Source organism: Mus caroli, chromosome 4 (genome assembly GCF_900094665.2).
Source record: "Mus caroli chromosome 4, CAROLI_EIJ_v1.1, whole genome shotgun sequence".
NCBI lineage: Eukaryota > Metazoa > Chordata > Mammalia > Rodentia > Muridae > Mus > Mus caroli.
This window is the reverse complement of record NC_034573.1, coordinates 57,054,345-57,076,413: the sequence shown is the minus strand read 5'-3', so window position 1 is coordinate 57,076,413 and position 22,069 is coordinate 57,054,345. Positions and strand designations below refer to the sequence as shown.

Below are 22,069 nucleotides of genomic sequence, written 5' to 3'. Positions count from 1 at the left end.
TTAGCCACTTCCTTGGTTAGTTCCTCGTGTGAAAACAGAGATGGCTTTTCTCTGCCACAGAATCTCTTTGAGGATAAAGAGGGTAATCCTGGGGGAAGTTCTCAATTAATCCTGGTCTCTTCTCCCTTTGAATTCATTGATAAGTGCCCCTCATGGCTCATACTAGGCATTCAATATGTATTGAACAGGATGGATGGATGGATGGATGGATGGATGGATGGACAGGTGAGGCATGGGGACAGGTTTCTAAAGGATGGAAGGACACAATGCATAGATGGGTGGTTCACAAAATGGATTGGGGCAGACATATTGATTGATGTTGGTAAGTGGACAGCAGCCTGCATTTTCCCACAGCCATATCAACTTATCTCCTATGCCCCATATAGAACCACAGAGACATATACATCCAACCCAATGCCATGTTGGGGGCTGCTCCAATGCCATGTTGGGGTTCCTCCTGAGGCCAGGTAGCGCTGACAGGGGAGCAACTCTGGAACTACCCTAGTCAACAGAATGTCACAGTGAAGTAAGACACAGGAGTGTGGAGTCATAAAGGATGCTATGACATCCATTCACTTATAGCACACACACGTACACACACACACATCCCTTCAGACTCACAGACTCATCGTGTATGAAGCCCCATCAGTTATCCGAGTCTTCAAACTCCTGGCAACAAAGAGCCTAGAGGTACCTTTAAGATGACTTCAGTTTTAGCCACCAGGTGACTGAGACTACATAGACACCCTGATCCAGAACTCACCTGGGCCACACTCAAATCCCCAACCCACAGAGACCAGAAGAGCAGAAGGGGCTGTTGCTGTTTCAAGCCTATGAGTTTTTGTTTTAAGCCCCTGAGTTTTGGGGTACTTTCTTGCAGAGCACCAGATACTCAATATAAGTGGGGAGGTGAGTGTGTGGGGGTGGGAAGTGGGACAGACAAGGATGCTGAGCTCTGCAGCTGGAGCCTGACAAGGGGCAGCATCTGTGCCAGGCCCCCTACCCTCTCTGGGATCTATTTGTTCTATGGCCTCCTGATTCACTATTCAACCCTCCCTCCCCTCACCAATTTGTATTTCTAGACTCCAGCCATTTACCCACTTCTCTAATTGCCTTCCTTCCCCTGAACAAGTGAACAGCACATAGCTTCCGACTACACCCAGCCAAAGCTCAAATTGTACAGCCTGAGAAACTGAGGCTCAAAGAAGGGAAAAGGATTACCCGAGACTGGAGACCTAATTCCAACTGCCTGTGGGTTCCTGACATCCCCAGGGTTGAATCTTGACTCCACTTCTCACTGTCTGCCACTGTCCCCCGAGGAGCGTGAGCAACATTGGCAGGCCTGGCTGGGACACACCAAAGCTCTTGGCTGCGAACATACCTTACATCTGTCTGGGTAGAAATTTGCATTCTGCAACCAGGAGGCCCTGGTTCCAAGTATGTCAAATGTAATTAATTAGAGCAAACCTGCAACTGTTTTCAAACGCCGTATTAAAGGCTTTGTGCACACAGAACACACCCCGCTGGCCTGCTGAGGCTTGTTAAAGATGTGGGGAATAAAAGCCAGGGGGTCCTGAGCCTGTGCTGAACAGAATAGGGAGCAGTTTCCCCAATCCATCACAGCGAAGGTGAATGGCAGAGTAGCGGGGTCTACAGGACTTAGGCTTAAGTCCAGCCCAGTCAAGAACTCTACCCACTGCCTGTGTATCACTGCACCTTCCCAGGCCATGGAACAGAACAGAAGCTTGCAGCTCAGACAGGGCCTGGAATTCAGTGTCCACCAGGGCCTGAATCCCTGCCACTTAAGCTACATGTGCAACAGTGGGTACCTCGCTTTATCTCCAACCTCAACTTGCTCACATTAAAAATATAAGTAAAGGTTCTGGGGCCAGGGATGGCTGATGGATATAAGTCCTGCTGTATAAACATGAAGATCTGAGTTCAGACGCTAACACCCAGGTAAAGGGCAGGCACAGGGGCATGAATCTGAAACCCCAATACTGGGGGAGGTGACAGCCAGATCCCAGGGTCTCCGTATATACCCACATAGACACCCACACATACATACATATATACCTATGTGTGTGGTCCTGGGAAGCCACATGAGTGACTGTACTAAAGGAGATGCCAGATGTTAACTGCTTAGCCCAGTGCCTGGCATCTAATACACACTCAGCTAATATGCAGTGGCAGAAATACTTTAATGCTTGAAAAAAATCCATTTGCAAAACTAAAGTAAGATAAATACGCATGTTGCCCTGTGACCTTTGACAGAGATCCCGATTAAAAACAAAGCCCCCGCTGAATTTCCAACACTCAAACTTCCAGAACCCTCAGAGCGAAGAGTCCGGGGCCTAGAGTTAAACAGGTACTGTTGGCCCTGTCTCCCTCCGGGACTCATGGCCAGGTGGGAGGCTGGCAGCTAGAGGGGCTCCTACCTGCCTGATCTGCCCATTGAGACAGCATTCTCTGAATCTTCTAGAAGCCCTGCTTGCTCAGCAATGGTGGGACAAACCAAACTCAGCAAAAGAATGGATCCAGTCTTAACCCCTTGGACTCAAAGTCCAGAGCCCTCCAATAAGAGCTGAGTATCTGTGTCCACCTGGCCAGGAGGCACACCCATAAAAAGACCTCAGTTCCAGCTCAAAGAGTGACTAGACTTTGGGATATCTGGCAGGCAGAGAAACTCTCAGGAGTTGAGGTGAGGGGACAGGTGTCTTCTAGACCAGTTTCTGCCTGTCCTGTTGGTTTCCTTTTCTTGTTTGGGGGTCTCGGTAAGCTGAGTGGGATGCTCTTTAACTCCTCCCTCTAAATTCCTAAGATATTTCTCCCATCCTGTGTGCACAGCACTCTGTTAGTTCCCATTGCCTTGTTTCCCCGACTCAGGTTACCCTACCACCCCACCAGCATGATCTGTGTGACACCAGTTGCTGTGTGACAACTCTAGGTAAGCCTCACACTCACTTCCTCAACCACAAAGGACTAGTGGTACTAGTGGTACTAGTGGTACTAGATAGATCAGCACTCCCCGGCAGACAGAATATCAGCCCAGCGGGCAGTTTCAAAGATCCTAGCAGCCCCATTGCCTTTTTGTTGTAGTAGTAGGTTTTGGCAGATGGCACAGTCAGAAAAGTGCTTCCTGCACAAGGACCTGAGTTCAATTCCCAGCACCCACAGGAAAAGATGAGCATGGTGGTGCACACCTGTAACCACAGCCCAGAAGACAGAGCCAGAAGGATCCCGGGGCTCAGGGCCAACCAACTTAGACTAACTGGTGAGCCATAGGTCCCAACGGGAGACCCTGTCTAGAAACCCAAGGTGGACAGTGCTTGCGGATGACACCTGAGGTTGATCTCTCGCTTTTATGTATACACCTGCATGTGTGCGTACACACACTCACACACACACGTACACACACGTACACGCACATGCACACACTCGCACAGACACAAAATATGCATACAAACACACACATCTAAATAAGTGAATGGGTAGATGGTGGAAGGGAAAGGAAACCGGCGAATGCACATGAATCGTATATCTTATTTAAGCCATTGTAGAAAAGCATCCCCATCTGTCACTGATATTACAAATTGTAATTGGCATCCGTTGGACTTTTTCCTCACTTATGTCTTTAAAATCTGATGTGGATCTACTGGCCACATTTCAGCTGGTGGTTTCTAGAATATACTAGGAAGCAGGGGCTCAGACCATCCATCTTCATGGTCCTGGCATGACCATACAGACTCAGGCAGAAAGGAAGCCAGATACCCAAGCACATTCCACCTAAGGCCAGTGGNCGCAGAGGAACCCCCCCCCCCCCCCCCCCCCCCCCCCCCCCCCGCCGGGGGGCCTCATTCCAAGCCAGTTTCAGTTTTATTTCTGATCAGTTTTGTGCTCTGCTTTTCCAGCATCCACTGGGAGAAACACCCACATGAACACACTTAACTTCTGATAGTTATTTTCTGCCAGAGGATGAAATTAAAAGAGAAAAACAATCCCCAACATCCAACTATGTCTTCATTTCTTTTCTCTGGCCATTCCAAGCATCCTGCTTATATCAAGTTGGCTCACAAAACTGAGCTCAAAATAAAGCCGGTCACAAATTCGTTATAAAATGCATCCAACGAAAAATTCCCACCCACCCCCTCCCCTCCTCCAATTTTCTAGAAAACTACTGGGGAAATGGGGATTTGGACACCAGGGCTTGGAGCTGAAAGATGAGTGGCCAGCTCCTCGGGTAAGCTGTCCTGGACATTAACATCCAGAGCGTGAAGCCAGAACAGTTTCTGACTTTAAATATGATGAGCAAACTCTAAACCAGGGACTGGGGTACTGCCAGCCTTCACTGCTCCCTGGCCCTGCTCAGGCCCAGGGCTACTACCCACGGATGCCAGCCCTGCCTGCATCCCCCTGCCTGGATTCAAAACACTATACAGATATGTTCCTGCGTGGTCCACACCCCAGTGGGAGTCTGGCATCACCTGACTCCACCTATTCTCTCTAGCTCATACAAGGCTCCATTCTGCTTGGTCAGCCAAAATATTTATATCATTTTTCTGTTGACTCAATAACCATTCTCACCTAGTTCTCCCTCCCTCCTGTTTAAGAAAAGATCAGAGTCATCGCCAGTGTGCTCCTCTGGGTCTCTTCTGTTCCTGAGGCACTTCAGAGTCTGTCACATACTAAGAAGTGCACTGAAGCTTTGGAGCTTAAAAAGCATCATCAACCATGTCATCTCAGTGCCTTCCTGTGAAGGGATCTCACCAGCCCATTTCCCAGATGTGTAAATTAAGACAATAGAGGCCTAAGGCATCCCTCTGTGGTCTCAGTATACAAACAACAAACATGTCACAAGCCCACACCACTTCCAGAGATGCCATGCCCCCTTGTTGTCATCTACACTGTGACACACTGATGGAGAGACACCCTCTCTATGGCCCTACCAGCACCTTCCCTTTGAAACGTGATCAGTCTGCTTGGTTCAGGCTAAGAAGCAGGCCATCTAGCCCAGCTTTGATGACAGCCCCAAGGGTGCCTAATTATAACAAGGAAGGGAGGAGCCAGGATTCTCTGGCTATTTCCCCAGACCAAATTAGCTTTAATTCCTTTTAACACAGGGTATGTGCAGATTGCAGGGAAAGGACTCATTGTGGAGTCAAGAAATCTGAGGTTTTGATTCCCACCTCTGCTTAATTGCTGAGTTTGGGGGGCAAATCACCCGGCTTTCCTTCTCCAGCCTGCATTACTTCATTTGTGTGTTGGGGTTTGGGGGGGTGAGACATGATTTAGCTCCAGAAGGACAAACTGGTTCACATCTCATGCTAAACTCAAGTGATAGAGAGCCTCATACTAAGATGTACACTGAGGCTACTGGTCAAGTCAAAGGAAAAGAAGATCACGATTGATTAGTTATGTCTGCCATGGTCTTGAAAGTTGGAAGTGATGGTATACATGCTACCCATTTACCATCCCTGCATCAGGAAGCAGGAAGGTAGCACAGTGATGACGGAAAGCTCCTTGTCTGTTATAAAGGTTTTTCTCACATCCAACAATTATAAGCATCACTGTCATCAATAACCAGCAAAGACATAAGCACTCTGGCCAAGATTCCCAAACGATCAAGTGATGCATAGAATGAGGACTAAGCCTTGTCCCTCCTACTTTGACCTGTCCCATCAGCCCTTAGAAATGTCACACTGGTGTCCTGCAGTGGGGAGGACAGTGCATCTGTGTAGTTCCAGAGAAGGGGCTACTCATTCTCAAGACTTCACCTCTTCCCCACAGGGTTGGTTGCCCCTTGCAGAGAAGGTCACAGAACATGATGGCCACACACACAACGACCCAGCAGGAAAAGGGATCTGAAGTCAGAGTTCCAGACACTTCTCTAGGTGAAGGGCTATCCTCTCTGCACTGGTGCCAAGGCCAGCCAAGGCAAGGAATAAAAAGAGTCTGGAACTCTCTAGGTCACAGCGTATGCCACAGATACGCTGTGACAACTTGTTTGTGGAAAGGACATCAGCATGTGGGTGCAGCACCTCACCTCTGAAACATGAAGAGGTGTGGGAAGAAGAGACGGCTCGGTGGATAACAACGTGCGTGGTGCACACAAATGAGGTCCTGAGCTCAGGTCCCTGGGGCCCACATGAACTCCACACACAGGAGCACGCCTGTAACCCCAACACTGTCTCAAGGAACAGGCTGGAGAAGCAACTGAGGAAGACACCTGACGTCAAACTTTGGCCTCCACATGAGCCTGCCTATGCACATGTGCACATGAATATATATATACACACACACATTCACACATGTATACACATACACCTATACACACACATACACACAAAGTACACACACACACGTGTACACACACACACACATTCACACATGTATACACATACACATATACACACACATACACACAAAGTACACACACACGTGTACACACACATTCACACGTGTATACACATACACATATACACACAAAGTCCACACACGTGCACACACACACATGAAATATGAAGGCAGAAGTGAAGATTAAAGACACATGACTGACCTTAAACTGAGGTTCCTACCCCCTTGGTGAAGTAGGGCACAAATTGTCAAAATGATAACGTTTCATATAAAAACAGAAAGAAATTAAGCAAACAAGCATTATCCTCAGTTTTCCATCATTAATTTTACTCGGAGTTTGGCATCTGCAACACAGAACTGGACCAGAAATGGGTCTGGCTGAACATCAAATCACACAGCCAGCTGAAGTCTGAGGGCCCTTATGTCCAACGTTTGCCAAACGGCCCCCTGGCATGCAGCTAAGACTCTCCTCAAGCAAACACGGGCACAGCTGGCACGCTACCTCCATGAGGTGCTGGCTGTGTCCCACTCACACTCTCTGCACCTCCGCCAAGTGGAGGGTGACTCCTGCTGGCTTCCAATTCAGGCTAGAGAAATACTAAATCCTGATACTGGGGAGAGGCTCAGTTAGTAAAGTGCTTGCTAAGTATACATGAAAGACCAGAGTTCAACCCCTAGAACCCACATTTAAAAAAAAAAAAAAGCCAACTGTAATAATAGTCTATAAACCCAAAAGAGGATCCTTGGAGTTTTCAGGACAGCCAAGTCAGCTGAATGGAAAAGCTCCTATTGCCAAAAAGCAAATAAACACAGTAGAGAGCAACTGAGACTATCCCATGACAACCCGGCTACAAGCCCACGTGCGCACGGAGAGATACTGTAGAACTGGAGAGCTGTCCTAGGAGGGGACATGCTTGCTGTGCAAGCACAACGTCCTTATTTCAGCTCCCCAAATTCATATAAGAGCCAGGGACAGTAGCCTGTACTTGTTACCCCGGGTGATGTGGTAGAGACAGGAGGATCCTGGTTGCTTGTTGGCCAGCCAGTTTGGCTGAACTGTGAGCTCCATGTTCAGGGAGATAACCCACCTCAAGAAAGGGTAGAAAGTGCTGGAAGACACCTAAAGTGGACCTCTGGCCTCTATATACACACTTACAGGCCAGCACATCTGTTCTTGTTCTCTCTCTCTCTCTCTCTCTCTCTCTCTCTCTCTCTCTCTCTCTCTCACACACACACACACACACACACACACACACACATACGAATGGGGTGGGGACAGAAGAATGACAATATCATCAAGCGAACTTTAAAAATCCCCAAGACATGTAAAGTCAAAAGAATCCCACTCCCTACCCTGCTGAAGATTGCATTTAACTTTTTTTCCAAGACAGCCTGGAGCTTTAAAGCCAACTGTGAACAAACAAACAAAAAATAAAAACAAACAAACAAACAAACAAAAAACCTGCTTATGACTCCCAAAGAAGACCCTGGTTTGAACCAAATAGCCAAACCCAAGCTGGTCATCCACTCTTCACTGGACTCAATTCCAGCTGAGCTATTTCCAAAAGTCAAATGAAGTCATCAAATATTTACTGAGCCTCTGCTCTCTGCCAGACCCCAAGATGAATAAGCCATGCTCTCCGACCTTAAGGAAGTCACCAGCTGGCTAGAGAGACAGATGTGCAACTGACCAGCTCAGTCTTGAATCCTCAGAGTTTGAGGAGCTTTACCTCCAGCTGCTGAAGAGGAACTTTCTTTAGGTCCTTGGTTGCTCTGGGACAGACATGAAGGAAGGAGCTCCGGGCAGAGGCCTTAGTGTGATTACACCTCTTTAAAGACTAAGCCACTGGCTTTAAACTGGATCAGGAAACTCTTAGCATTGCTGAACAAGGATGCAGAGGTCCCTCGTACAAGCCTCACTTCCAACAGTTGTAAAGCAAACCAAACAAACAAAAAAACAAACAAACAAACAAAAACACATTGTGTGTGTGCATGTGTGTATGTGCATGTATCCTGTTGGTCCCTACAGAAAAACATGCCACCTCACCTTTTAAAGAACTAGTCCAGAACTAGTCTAAATAGTGACGGAAAGACTTAGTCACCCCAGACGGTGACCCACTGGCCCCTTCCTTGATCAAGTGTCAATTCATATACAATGGCCAGCCTCTAAGGAGTTCACTGGGCCTCTGTTTTTGCTCAAGCCGCTTTCTTTCATCACAAAGTCCCCTTCAAGGTCAGGGTTGCTATCCACCCCCTTTTCCACATGCAGAAGATGTAGCCTGAAACCCAGAAGTAAGTGACTTTCCCACAGTGATACAGAGTTCACCCCACATCACGGTGTGGATTTCAAAGTCTGAGCCTAGCTTTCCATGTTGCCAACGGCATGACCGACAGAACCTTCTGAGCATCTGAGTTCAGGACTGACCTGAGTTAACTTCCTGATGGCTTCACGTTTTCTCATAAGAAAGATCTCTTTGACACCCCTCCCAGCTCATCCCTCTTCACACCCCACCCTCTTCTTCTTATCTCTCCCAGACAACACTTTATCTAATCCCACCTCCAATGACTGCCCTCATGCAATGCTCAGCTTCACCCCCACAAACACATACACACACACACACACACACACCACACACTCACAACGTCCAGGTGTGCACACATGCCTGCCACATCCTACTGCATTCTCAGCCATTGTCAATTTCAACTAAGAGAACAGAAGAGAAGCATAGTCCACTCTGACCAGAACTGATTATAAGGATAGACAGGCCTGACAACTGCCAGAGACTGAAATACTCAAATGGGACTCAGGGATGAAGTCCCAGCAATGACGCCACTAGGGTTGAAGATCACTGCTGATCTGAGACTAACTTGAACAACAACCAGAGTGAAGAATGTGGGTCTGACCCTGGAACTGCCCACTATGGTCGCTAGCCACATGTCAATACTTAATACAAAAAAAAACATGGCTGCCAGTCAGAACTGGGAGTCACTGCTGGAGGGAGATGCTCACAGATCTCCAATACCTCATATCTCCCCCCCCAAAGAGTGCCACATTAATTACTTTTTATATTGATAGCGGGTCAAAATAGTAGCGCTGTTCAAATACAGGGTTAAAAACACATTTTACTAAAAATCAATGCCACCTGTTTCTTTTTATTCTCTTTAATAGATTACTAGAGAAGGCTAAATTACATATGTGGTGGCAACTTGTGGTTTGAATTCTATTTCTGTTAGACCACATTGCTCTGACACGTCTAAAGGATGAGACAATTCAGGGACTACAGAGGAAATACGTTGACACAAAAACATAAACTTCCACAGTGACCAGAACATAAATACGTCGTGGGCTAACCCCAGACAGACTTCTCTGGCAAACTTACAAGAAAATAGAAAATCAAAGTAAGCATGACAGGCGCTGGGTCTACCGAGACAGAGACCCACACCACCCTCACGTCTCCAGCACTGGGTACCACCTCCCACCCGTCATGTGTCCTGTCAGAGCCAGAAAGCAGGGACGGTGCCTCCCGATGTACACAGCCAAGAATTCCCAGGTGCCTGAAAAGCGGTTCAGACTGGGTACAAAGTGGGTGGCCCAAGGCACCTAACCTACATAGTTTCTCTACAGCCATAGGGGATAAGCAATAAGTGAGGAAACACAACATAAACAAGAAAATTCAAAATACTCCCAGCACATCATGCGAGTTCATTTGTCTGGTACCTTTGGTTTAGGAATCTTCTGACCACGAGATACTGTTGGAAAAGAACTTCCCATCATTACAAACATCCCCAAGGGTAAGTTTCATGGGACAATATTTGCACATTGAACCAAACAATCTGTCTCTCTGTATTCCCTTCTATCCCCCCCCCCCACTCTAAGTCTGACTGATTTACCAAGTGACTCTATGACACACCAACCGAGAGTGACTCTCAGTCTAAGAAATAGTAATTCAGAGGTATGCATGCCACTGGACCTCCGAACCTCTGTAACCAGAATAGGGAAACCGGATGTGGTCTCAGCAAGTTTTCTCTATACTTCGATGAAGCACCTGCAACAACCCCTTAAGAATCAGAATCACCAAGGAACCAATGTGTTCCTATCCTCCAGCTGGGTTGAACACACATTTCACAAGCACAGCTCTACAGGAAATAGTGATCTACGCAAGGCCACTTAGCAAGACCTTGAAAGAGGTAACCCTGAGAACCCACAAAGCCACTTCTCCTCACCACCGGGAGACACAAACAGTCAAGAAATGCTATAACATGCAAGTACTGAGAATTCCCTATGCGTGTGAAAAGCCAGCTTATCTACACCAAGTCAAATGGGGCAAGAAAGTTCTCCTTGCCCACAAAGGAGAAGGAAGGATTCTGAAGTCAGACGGAGGCAAAAGTGGAGAAGAAACCCTATCAAACGCAGGAACAGTTCCCAACTGTTCACAACTGGTACAAGCCATGGGCTGTGTGTCTTCTAGAACCATAAAACCAGCCATCTTTGCTGTCCTGCAAAAGCAAGCCTTGTTCAACTCGACCTCTGTGTAAAGGCTCAAAGTACAAGCAAGCTAGCTGTTCTTCCTGGCTTGGTTCAAGTCAAACTATAAAGTGAGTCCTTGAAATTTCAAACCTTATTAGAAAAAAAAAATCTCCTTAGGCAGAAATCAAAACATTAATAAGAGTCTCCACTCTGAGAGGGAATAAAAATGACCTTTCACCAAAATAACCCAGACCATCATCAAATTACCACCCCTCAAGTCCAATTCGCCAAAAAATTTGGCCAATATTATATGAGAATGATAAACAGACGTGAACTAATAAAAACAGTTCCTATATTCGTTTCTAGCTTCCCACACTTCTTCTGAAGGAGTAGACACAGAGAGGAAGAGACCAGGCCCAGGTCAGACCTCACCTCCGTGACTCCAAGAGAAACAAAAGGGAGCTGGCCCCACCTCCAACAGGACCAGCATGCACTTCTATTTTTCTATTTCTTTCAGAACAATCATGATGACAATAACCAATTCTATAAGAAGAAAAAAAAAAAGAAGGAAAAAAAAAGATCTACAAGACAAATTATACGCAATTTCTAGCCATAAACCATAAAACGACAGACAACAAAACAAAATTCTCAGCAGAATAGATTGCAGACATCTGAGTGGCAAGGCAGACTGTAGGCTACACCAAGAGATGAGCGAGAGCATCCTCATCCCTTTGCACTGGAGATAACCTGTTATCTCCATCCTGGACCTTTGCTGAGACGCCCTTACCCCATCCGTCTATCCATCCCTATGTCCATCCTTCTCCAGCCCTGGTCAACTTGAGCCCACTATCTCACGAGGCCTCTAGAACTTCTGAAATTATAAATTCCTTGACTGTCAAGACATTGCCCTAAATAATTCAAGAGAAGAAATTTTAATTATGCACTTAAAGGAAAACAACAAAACAACAACAAAAAGGCTCATTCCAAACATGTCAGAATGTGGCCAGTCAGCCCTGAAGGACTGTTACTAAAAAAAAAAAAAAAAAAAAAAAAAAAAAAAAAAAAAAATTAATTAAATTAAATTAAATTTCCCAAATGCTACAGCGATGATGGGGACTATCTAACCTGTGCCAATGTTAAATTCATTCCACAGAATTAGCAGCCCTTCAGAATCCCAGTTTCCATGAAACAAATTGATGATGGAGATAAGGATTAAAAAAAATCCTTGTTAAAGAGGAGAATTTGTCTTTCTCAATTTTGTTTTCTTGTCCAATTAGAATATTATCATCAGGACCAGGGCCACCCGCTAGCTGTTGATCCCGGGTCCAGGGTAGTCTATCCCCACCCCAGGTAACCCATCATAGCTCCAACCCCAACATCTACAAGGTCCCCCCAAGTCCTACTAACACACTCCTTTTGAATTGAAAATTTTGAACTTTTTTTTTTTACTCAAAAAAAAATCAGCATATCCAATCAGACTAAATTATTACCAATTTCCCTTTATCTCGGAACAGATCTTATTCTCTTGTGTCAAATTTCCATCCAGTCAATATTTATCCCTTGAAATTTTTTCTCTTTTTTGTTTCACCTCCATTTGATTTATCTTAAGGACAAAACCTCCACATAAAATATTATTTGTAAAAATGCTTTCAAATTCCCAAGGCAAGCATCTCTGGGTTTGGCTTTTGTGTGTATTCTGATTAGTTTTTCTTTCAAAGAAAATAATAAATTTTGCTGCTAGAAACAGCTGAGTTGGTGTTTCAGTTCATTTCTTCAGCAAAGTGTTCTTACCAGGGAAGATGGATTCAAATCAGAATTTTCATCTCTACCATTCTCTCTCCCACCTTTTTTTCTTACTGGGTCAGTAAAATTTGTGGGATTTTTCTGTTGTTGTTACAAACCCCCTCCCTTCAAAACACACACACACAATCTCCAAATGATCAAGGCTAATGGATTTCTTCTCTTTTGACAGCAATAAAAAAATTTGAAAAATGCAAAATATTAATGAATTATCCAACCCCACATCACAAAGAAACCTGAAGCCAACCTGAATTTTTAAAAAAGGAACTGATGATAATATTCTAATTGGACAAGAAAACAAAATTGAGAAAGACAAATTCTCCTCTTTAACAAGGATTTTTTTTAATCCTTATCTCCATCAATTGATTCACTTGTGTGTCGTAAAAAAAAAATGGGCTTCTGTGAATCCACTGTTAGTTTTTCATAATAATGTTAATTATGCATATCTTATTTTAATGGCGGCCTCTCCTACAATTCTGTGGGCTACTCAGTTTGCACAATATATGAATTGACATTTTTCTCCATTGAATATTGCTCAAGAAAAGGTCCCTGACATTTTCTAGATAAAACAACAACAAAACAAGAAATGCCTAGACCTTGCAGCAAACAAAATCAGGAAACAGTCATAATTATTCCATCAAAGCAAAACACACACACACAACACACACACACACAACATAGCAAAAAAAAAAAAACAGAAAAAAGACGGGCAGGATTTCACTCTAACTTTTCCAATTTCTGTTTTTCTTTAAAATCTCAGGAGTTAAATGCAGTAAAATGTAAATGTAAAAATTTAAACCTACAATTTTTGGGTGTGTCCAAAGCCAACATTTTAGGATCTATTTTCTCTCCTAAATCCTTCTTTCTTGGAAATGGAAAAACTTTGAACGCTGCCAAATGGCAAAATTAGTCATTTTTGCCTACGGAGCAAAACAAGTCGCAAATTATAATGAAACACAATTTCTAATTGCTTCATAAAGCCAGTTCTCCCAGCTTTCCCTAAACTGAACTATTTCCCCCCCTTTCTCATTCCAATTACTATTTTTTTTTTACTCAAATTAAAATAACTTGGGTACCTAAACTGCCTTTGCTTTTAGGAGGTATTTTTGCTTTCTCCCCTTCAAGAATTGAATTCATTCAAATTCCAGCTTAATTTTCATTTACATATTATCTGGATTTGGCTTCAGAAATAAAAATTGTCTCCATGTCCTTTCAATGATCAAAGTGAAAATTTTCACTCCAAAAAAGATAGAAAAAAAGAATCTTTCCCCCATCCACCAGTTTGTAGATGAAACTTTGGAATAAATAAGAAATAAAAAATATTTCTTTTCAATTTTAATTTCTTTTTTTTTATTTACAAAATAGTATCCTCTAGGTGGCGTCGTTTTAATGGGAAAAAACTACCGTTTGAAGAAAAATTAGAAAAAAAAAATTGAGAGAAGGAAATATGGCCTTTAAAAAAAAAAAAAAAAAAAAAAGATTGTTGCAAAGATTGGGGCCCTGGAAGGAAAGCTCTCCTGGGGGTCACCAAGGACCATGAGAGCAGAGAGGGTCAAGGGGAAATTGCAAATTTCGGGGGAGGGGGAGATCTGGAAGAAGGTTGCATTTTCGCAAAATGTGAATTGTCCAAACTGCAATGGCTGCTCCGTGCTCTCGCCGCTTTGTTTCTGGGCTCCGGTCCGAGCTGGGGGCGGCGGGGGTCGGCGGGGGACGCCGGGTGAGGGGTCCCCATCAGCCTCGGCCGCCGCCCCCGCGTCTCCCGCGCCCCGCAGCGTCCCGGGGGGCCGCTCCCTCACCCCGGCCGCCCGGCCCCACTCCGGAGCCCCCCGCCGGCGCCCGCGCTCGCCATCCCGCGGGGCTGCCGCGGCCCCCGCCCCGGCCCCCGCCCCGGCCCCGCGTTACCTGCGGAGCTGCCGCGCCGTCCGGCTGGCTCATCGGTCTGTGCGGGAGGAGGCGGCCCCGGCGCGTCCTGCTCCTCCCGGGCCGGGCTGCGCCGCGCGCACAATGCCGCTGCCACCACCGCCGCTGCCGCCGCTGCTGCCGCTCCCTCCTCCGCCCGCCCCGCGCGGGCCGGGGGGCGGGGGCCGGGGGCGCCGGGGGGGACCGCCGCGGGGACCGCAGATCGCCCCGCCGGCCCGCGCCCGCCGCGCTGCACCGCGCCCCGCACTGCCCCCGCCGGCCTCCGAGCCGCTGCGGGCCCCCGGCCTCTCCTCGGCCTCCGCTACGGGCCTCCGCGACGCCCCACGCCTCACACAAAGCCGCCGGTCCCCCGCGCCGCCGACGGCCCCCCAAACTTTCCCGCGCCAGCCTCGCGCGCGGGGCATTTGCTCGCGTGGGGCGGAGGTGGGGGCACAGAAAAGTTTTGGGGAGCGGCCTCTGGTGGGACAGAAGGGGTTAATGGGAACGCCTCTCCCCTCCCCACAAGCTCTCCCCCCCCACACACACCCCCCAATCAGATCGATTTTTTTTTTTAAATAAAAGTTTTGAGGAACGCAACTGGAAAGCTTCCTGGGAATATTCGGGTAGCCTAGGCTGCACCTAGCCCACCCCCCCCCCGCCCCCGCAGATAAGTTTGAGAACTGAGGGCCAAGGGGACCCTCTCTAACCCCCAGCAAGTCTGAATATAAATTTACTATTTGAGGAGCCTCTCTTCTGTTTGATGTCAGTGAAGTCATTTTTTTTACCCTCCCCCGCCAAAAAAATGTAAAATTATTTAAAAAAAAAAAAAAACACAAAATCTGACCCTATGGAAGGAGATGTTGAAGGTTGAACAAGGGTCAGCCCCTCCCCCCAGTTAGAAAAGGAAAATTTTGACTTATCCCTCTTACTTGAACTGAAAGGTTAAAGAGGCCTGCTCTTTCAAAAGTCCTAAACTATAAAAATACAAAATATTTCTTATATGAGAGCTTCCTCTTTATGACTTAGGAAGACTTAAGAGAGGGTTTGTTTCTGTCCTCCTACTCCCAAAATAGATTTAAAAATAATAAATCAGAAAGACCTGGCCTATATGAAAACTAGAGAGACCCCTGGATTCTTCTCCCACAGCTAGTTGAGTTTTAGAATAAGAAGTTGAAGAATTGCCATGTATCAGATGAGAGAGGAACCAACGTGTTTCCTTACCCTTCCCTTGAGAAAAAAAAAAAAATAAGGATAGAATTGTTTTATGGAAATTAAGGCTAGTTAAATGGGTGCTTTTTCTGACTCCACCTTAAGAAAACATGTGTAGGAGCTTTTTAAAGTTTAAAGAGCAAACTCCACTAGACAGAAAGGGCTCTAGAACTGTCCGTCCCTTAGAACCCTTCTTCTTCCTTCAAGTTAGTTTTTAAAGACACCACTCTCCTGGAAGAATCAGTCTGTGGGAATTTGGCCCTCCGTAGAAGAAAACAGTGAAGAGCCCCACTTTTCAAACCCCAACCTTGCAAATACATAAGACATTAAGCAGCATCTTCTAGTTACATCCAGAAACCTCCAAAGTCAGTGATTCATTTGAGATTTAAAAGTGCCCATTTCTTTTTCCCTGCTTATCGCGTATGTTCTTGGAAGAGATCTGGCAGCATCTCCCAAGGCCCGTGTGGATCAAGTGGGAAGCAGAGCTGGCAGTTGGGCAAGCCTGGCAAAGCTCTGCCTGCTTGCCTCACCTCTTCCTAGATACTAGAGCCTTAAACTGTTTTCAGAGTATCTGCCTCCTGGCCAGGCCTGCTCCTCTGCCCAAGCTAAGGCTGATAGGATTCCCTGGAATGGTAAGGAAGGAGATCAACGCAGTGGGATGGTTATCAAGAGAAAAGCCCTTCTTTGAGAGTCAGGAAAGGGGGGTACAGTAACTGTTCACTGAGCAGTTACTGTATATATGGAGGGAGGCAGATAAACTGTCAAGAAGAGTTTGTCCCAGCCCTTCTCAAATTTGAACCATCCAGATTGGCAGGTCTCACCCTGGAGTTCTTACTTCATTCTGTTGAGGTAAGGAATTGATCGTTACATTTCCATCAAGTGTCCTGGCAGCTGCTTCCCTAAAAACATTCTCTTGCAAACCACTGTAGTACCTGAACAAGGTAAAGAGGAAGGGCCTGGTCCACTCCAGGAGCACAGCAATGATTCCAAGTTATACCTGATTGGCTGGTGATTCTCCCTGCAGGATCTTCATCAGATAGAGGGTCTCTCTAGAGCAGGAGTTTGAGTTCCCAGGTCCTTAAAGTCATAGTTTTAGGGATCCAGAAAATAACCACTAAACAAAACTTTACCTTTATGTCCATTTGAAGGGAGAAAGTATCTTCCCAAAAGGGAATACTAGACTGCCTGTCACCTCTAGCCTGTGAAATCCCGTGGTCCTCTGCAACCTTTTCTTTCCAGAATCATTGCAAGTCCCTTCTGCCTCTCCATAACCCAAAGCTTAGATGACCTGAACATTCTGTCAGTGCATTTGACAGAGAGCCCCCCTCAACCCAGTATTCAGCAACAATGTATAAAGATGCTTTCCTCTGGAGTCAGAGACGCAGAGAAGGTGTTCTGATTCACGCTATTCTTACCCAGGCCATGGAAGGGATGCTAAGGGCATGCCATCTAAGCTTAAGAAACCCAGGTTATAATTAAACCCACACATTCCCTAAGCCACTGCAGAAACAACAGTCACCCGTAGTGACTGTGTAGCATCACAGCAAACAGGACACATGTGCAACTCAGAGAGCGCCTTTGGACCTCCAGGAGCAAGAAAGCCGCACTCTAGGACCCACTGGAGACCCACACTGGCAGAGAACAGTGGTGCCTTGACCAGTGTGACAAAGAGACGCAAATCAAGTCACACAGAAGGCTTTGAGGGAAGGATTCTGACACAGAGAGCCTCTGAGTGGGCTGGAGTAAGGCAGTAGGTAGAAGAGTCAGGGCAGCAGGGCCAAGGCCCAAACTGCCCAGTGATGGGACAGGCAGATTCTTGGGTGCTGCATTGGCACAGCGAACACTGGTCAATCTAAGAACCCATAGGAAGATACACAGTACAGCAGGCACCTCCAAAGGCTCCCTCATTTTGAGCCATTTATCAAAGTTTGGAAACATCTGACTCTCCCACATGCAGCTCTCTGTACCCAAAACACCTGGAGTATGGTGTGATTTCTAGGGAGTCATCCTTCCCAGCAGGGTGACCCTGGCCTCCTGGTATGGGAGAATGAGGGGCAGGAAGTCCATTGGCTTGGCTGGTATGGAGACTGCTGCCTTCCTAGACACATTTTAGGAAGTTAACCTGTGTTTCTCACTTATGCCTCAGGGCACTCCCACCCTCCCACCCGTCATAAAGTAGATGGTGTCATTAAAGTCATTTTGAAGATGAGGCCAGAATTATCTACTTGAGATCACCAAGTCGAGGCCAGAGCCAGGGATGAGTCGGGTAGACCATTACGATCTGTCTCTGGCCAATGGGATTATAAAGCCCCACCAGTCTTGTGAGCCCTCTTTTTCGATATAATCAATAGAAATTAATCATGCTAGAAAGGAGACTTGACTCCATCAGTAAACTGCTTAGAACCTGAGTTGTGTTCCAAAACCTATTAAAAAAATAAAAATACCACAACCACCACCACCACCACAACAACAAAGCAAGCACTGACATCACACACACACACACACACACACACACACACACACACACACTATTCTCAGCACTAGGGAGGTAGAGACGTGAGGCTCCGTGGGGCTCACTGGCCATGACCCAATTTATTCAGAAAGCTCCAGGCCAGTTAGAGACCTAGCCTAAGAAGAAGAGAAAAGAAAGGTGAGTGACGACACACGAGGTTGTCCTCTGATCTCTACACACTGGGAGACACATACTCGTACAAGTTTAAAAACAGAGTGTTATTTTGTTGAATTAGGAAATGGGTTGTGGAATCCAAGGGCCAGAAGCAAAATGAAGCCAGAACAGACTGGGACACAAGTCCCTTGACATCTAGAGAGAGAGAGAGAGAGAGAGAGAGAGAGAGAGAGAGAGAGAGAGAGAAACTGTCTTTGCCTCTCTGGGTTCACAGTCAAAATGGTTACCCACAGGTCTGCTTATGCCAACAGGTGCTGACAGGTATATTTGGGCACCACTCCAAACTCTAAGAGAGACTGTGATTGGCCAGGCCTGATTCAGGTGTCACTGGGTGCAAACCATCCATGACCAAGGAGAGGGCAGAGCCAGTCAATGCCTACATCATCCTGAGACATCCCCTGAGGAAGGACGTGGCACTGGACAGACCGGTCCAGTGCACCCTTGTGAAGGGGCTGGAGAACCCCCTTAGATGTCCAGTCCAGGGCTGCTACACAGGGTTGGTGCTCCCCAAAGCTCTCCTGCTGGAGCCTGTCCACATTCAGGAGTTACGGTGCTGAGACTGTGGAAACAGTGAAGGACATATGCCAAGCTCACCACAGGTAGGTTTTGGAAATAGACAAGTCCTACATAGAACCTGGAGGCCTGGCTAAAGCCTAGTGGGTGTGTCTTGGTGAGGAAAACTCCCACGCAGCAAGGCTGGAGGCTGTGAGACATGGAACAGAATGGAGACAGAGACTAGCAAACAGCTTCTGGAATCAAAGTCTGAGGAATGAGAGCAAACTTCTTGGAAAGGACCAGCAAGGGTGCTGGGGAACCTCACAGCCCAGTCTCATATATCCCTTAACAGGTTTTCAAATAAGTGTTTTCTGAGCAGATGGACCACTTATCTGAGGTGAGAAGAGGAGGTATTTGTCCCCATTTTAAAGATGGGGAAGCTGAGGCGTAAGGTCTAAACCAAAGAAAAGCATGCAGTAGCCAGACTGACTTCTGCCCAAGTGTCCCTGCTTCTTCTCTAGAACCTTCTTTTGACTCTGACAGAAATAAACCAGTTCTTTCAAACCTCTTGCATGTCTCTGGGAATTTTCTTCCTTTCTTGTTTTCATCCCCCTCCTTCCTCACCTCTATGGGGAAAGAAGTTCAAAAGGGGCTGAGATCAACCAGTGGTAACTTACTTTCTAGTAAGGCATCCTTGCAGCCATGGTAGGGAAGTTTCCAGGGAAACAGGTACCAAGGCCTTGGCTGTGCCCAGGTGGAAAGATCAGAGAGAATGAAGATTCAGGACTAAGGCTCTTCAGGCTGGGAGTCACGCTGGTACCAGATGAAGACTGAGTGTGAACAGCCTGTTCCTGTACGCTAAAGTGTGTTGTGTGTATGCATCATCTGATGCTCTAGGCACCTGTTCCCTGACATCTATCATCCCACACAGCATCCTAGTGATCTCTGGTCTCTTCAATAGGCCTGCAGACAAACCTGTACTCTCTTGACTTCAACATTCACCACCATAAGTATCGTAATTTTCTCATCTGTTAAATCTTCAAATTAGGGTGCCTACCACACAACGTTATTTAAAGGCTTAAAGTAGTCATTTTACTTTAACAGCCATAAAGAAATGCAGGTCCTTGATTGGAAGGGGTGGAGTCACTTCTTATGAGCAGAGTCACCTAGCCAAGTCACAAAGTCAGAGTTGATGGAAGAACTCCCAAGTCCAGTAGACCGTGTACCCTACTGCCAACTTCACCCGGATTTTAATTTTTCTAATCTTAGAATATAGATAAACTTGGGCCACAGGAAAGAGGGAAAATACTAAAGGTGACAGAACCTCATCCACCACTTTTCTCCTGTGTCAGCTGGAGGCTTTGATCTGATCTTTCTGCTCCCAGAAAGCTTGTGAGTGGGACAGCCAACACCATGGCTTGTATAGGGATGAAACTGTGGACCCTGACACACCTAGATTTCAGCCCCAGCTCAGCCCCTTTCTAAATGTATGATCTGGAGCACATGATATCACTGCCCTGAGCCTCTGTTCCCTAACCCATTAAACTGGGGTAGAGATAGATAGATAGATAGATAGATAGATAGATAGATAGATAGATAGATAGATAGATAGATAGATGGATGGACAAAAGGATAGATGGACAAAAGGATAGACGGACAGAAGGATAGATAGGTGCATGTATTATATGAGAGTTAGGAAATCCATGAATGCCAGCATACAGCTCTATCCTAAATGTTACCAGCAGTGATACAAATAATAACAATGATCTTGGTGGCTTTATCTATATAACTTCTAAAAGGTGGAACATGTCTGAAAGGACACTTTAGCCATGAAACCAGTCAGGTCTGTTGCCAATGTACAGATGAGGAGACTAGGACAAATATGCACTTCCTAGTCGCACCATTGACAACAGACACTTGCATGGGATTCCTGCCCCAAACACACAGCCTGGAGCTGGAGAGTGCTACAGGATATTTGATCACATTGTGACCCCTGAGAGTGTGTTAGTTACTGAAAAACCTGTTTCTAGTTGTGGTATGGCTCATTCCTTAACACATACCTTTAATCCCTCTGGCTGGAATACAGACATACCCTTAGCACACACCTTTAATCCCAAACATCGAAGATTAAAGTTAGTTTGTAGAACGAAGTACCCATGTTTGATTGTGATGTCTAATTGAGTGGCAGACAAAGTGACAAATCAGAGTTAAGATATGACAGAGTAGGATATGCCCAACTCTGATAAGAAGAGACAGAGAAAAAAGGCTACATATAGAGAAGGCAGTTTTACTGGGGCACTTATAAAGAGAAGGTTGCAGAGAGAACAGCCTAGACACATGTGAAGACAGAAAGAGCCAGAGAATGAGAAGGAGCCAGAAGACTAGGACAGATTGCCAAAGGTAGTTTGAAGTTAAGCAGGAAAATTCACTCAGAGACTGAGAGAGACGCCAGCTTGGAAAGGAGTTTGAGCCAGAAGAGCTGAGTTGAACCAGCCAGCCAGAGGTCAGAAAGAGCTAGAAGCAGCAAATCTTAAAGGCTGAAAATATTCTAGGTCTAGATTAGATTGTAATGGAGGCTAGAAGCTTCCAGGGATGGGCCTAGATTAGCAAACAGAGACAGTACGGCTTCTAAGACTATAATTACATCAGGAGAATAAAAGTTATTTTTTCAAGGATGGCTCAGTGGTTAAGGACCAGAGTTCCCACTTCCTACAATGGGCCATTCACATCTACCTGTCCATCCAGGAGATCTGATAACTTCTAACTCTGCAGACACCTGCACACAGGCACACACACACACACACACACCACAGGCGCACGAGTGCACACACATGTACACACACAGTTAAAAATATTTTTTAAATATATAATCTGGTGCTGGGGGTGTGGCTCAGTAAATAGAGTGATGGCCTAGCATGTATGAAGTCCTGGAGTGGATCTCCAGCATTGCATAAAATAGACATTGTGGTACATCCTATAATCTCAGCATTTGGGAGCAGGAGGATCAAGACTTCAAAGTCACCCTTGACTACATTCCTAGTTTGTATCCTACTGTGGCTACACACGGCTACTTCAAAAATTAAGAAAGAAAGAAAGAAAGAAAGAAAGAAAGAAAGAAAGAAAGAAAGAAAGAAAGAGAGGGGGAAGGGAGGGAGGGA

General features: G+C 46.1%; 1 protein-coding gene across 7 annotated transcripts in view; it reads right to left on the bottom strand.

The window, feature by feature from the left end:
* The window catches only part of Znf618 (zinc finger protein 618), a 169,374-nt gene extending 154,717 nt beyond the window's left edge, over nt 1-14,657 (bottom strand). For 4 of the 7 annotated variants that reach the window (XM_029476684.1, XM_029476686.1, XM_029476687.1 and 1 more), the window contains exon 1: nt 14,525-14,595. In XM_029476684.1, the coding sequence (XP_029332544.1) occupies nt 14,525-14,557 (33 nt within the window). In that variant the 5' untranslated portion in view covers nt 14,558-14,595. Of the gene's footprint in view, nt 1-14,524 lie in introns of all 7 variants that reach the window. The other 3 variants (XM_021160790.2, XM_021160791.2, XM_021160792.2) reach the window with 1 other exon arrangement.
* Nucleotides 14,658-22,069: the final 7,412 nt, after the last annotated feature.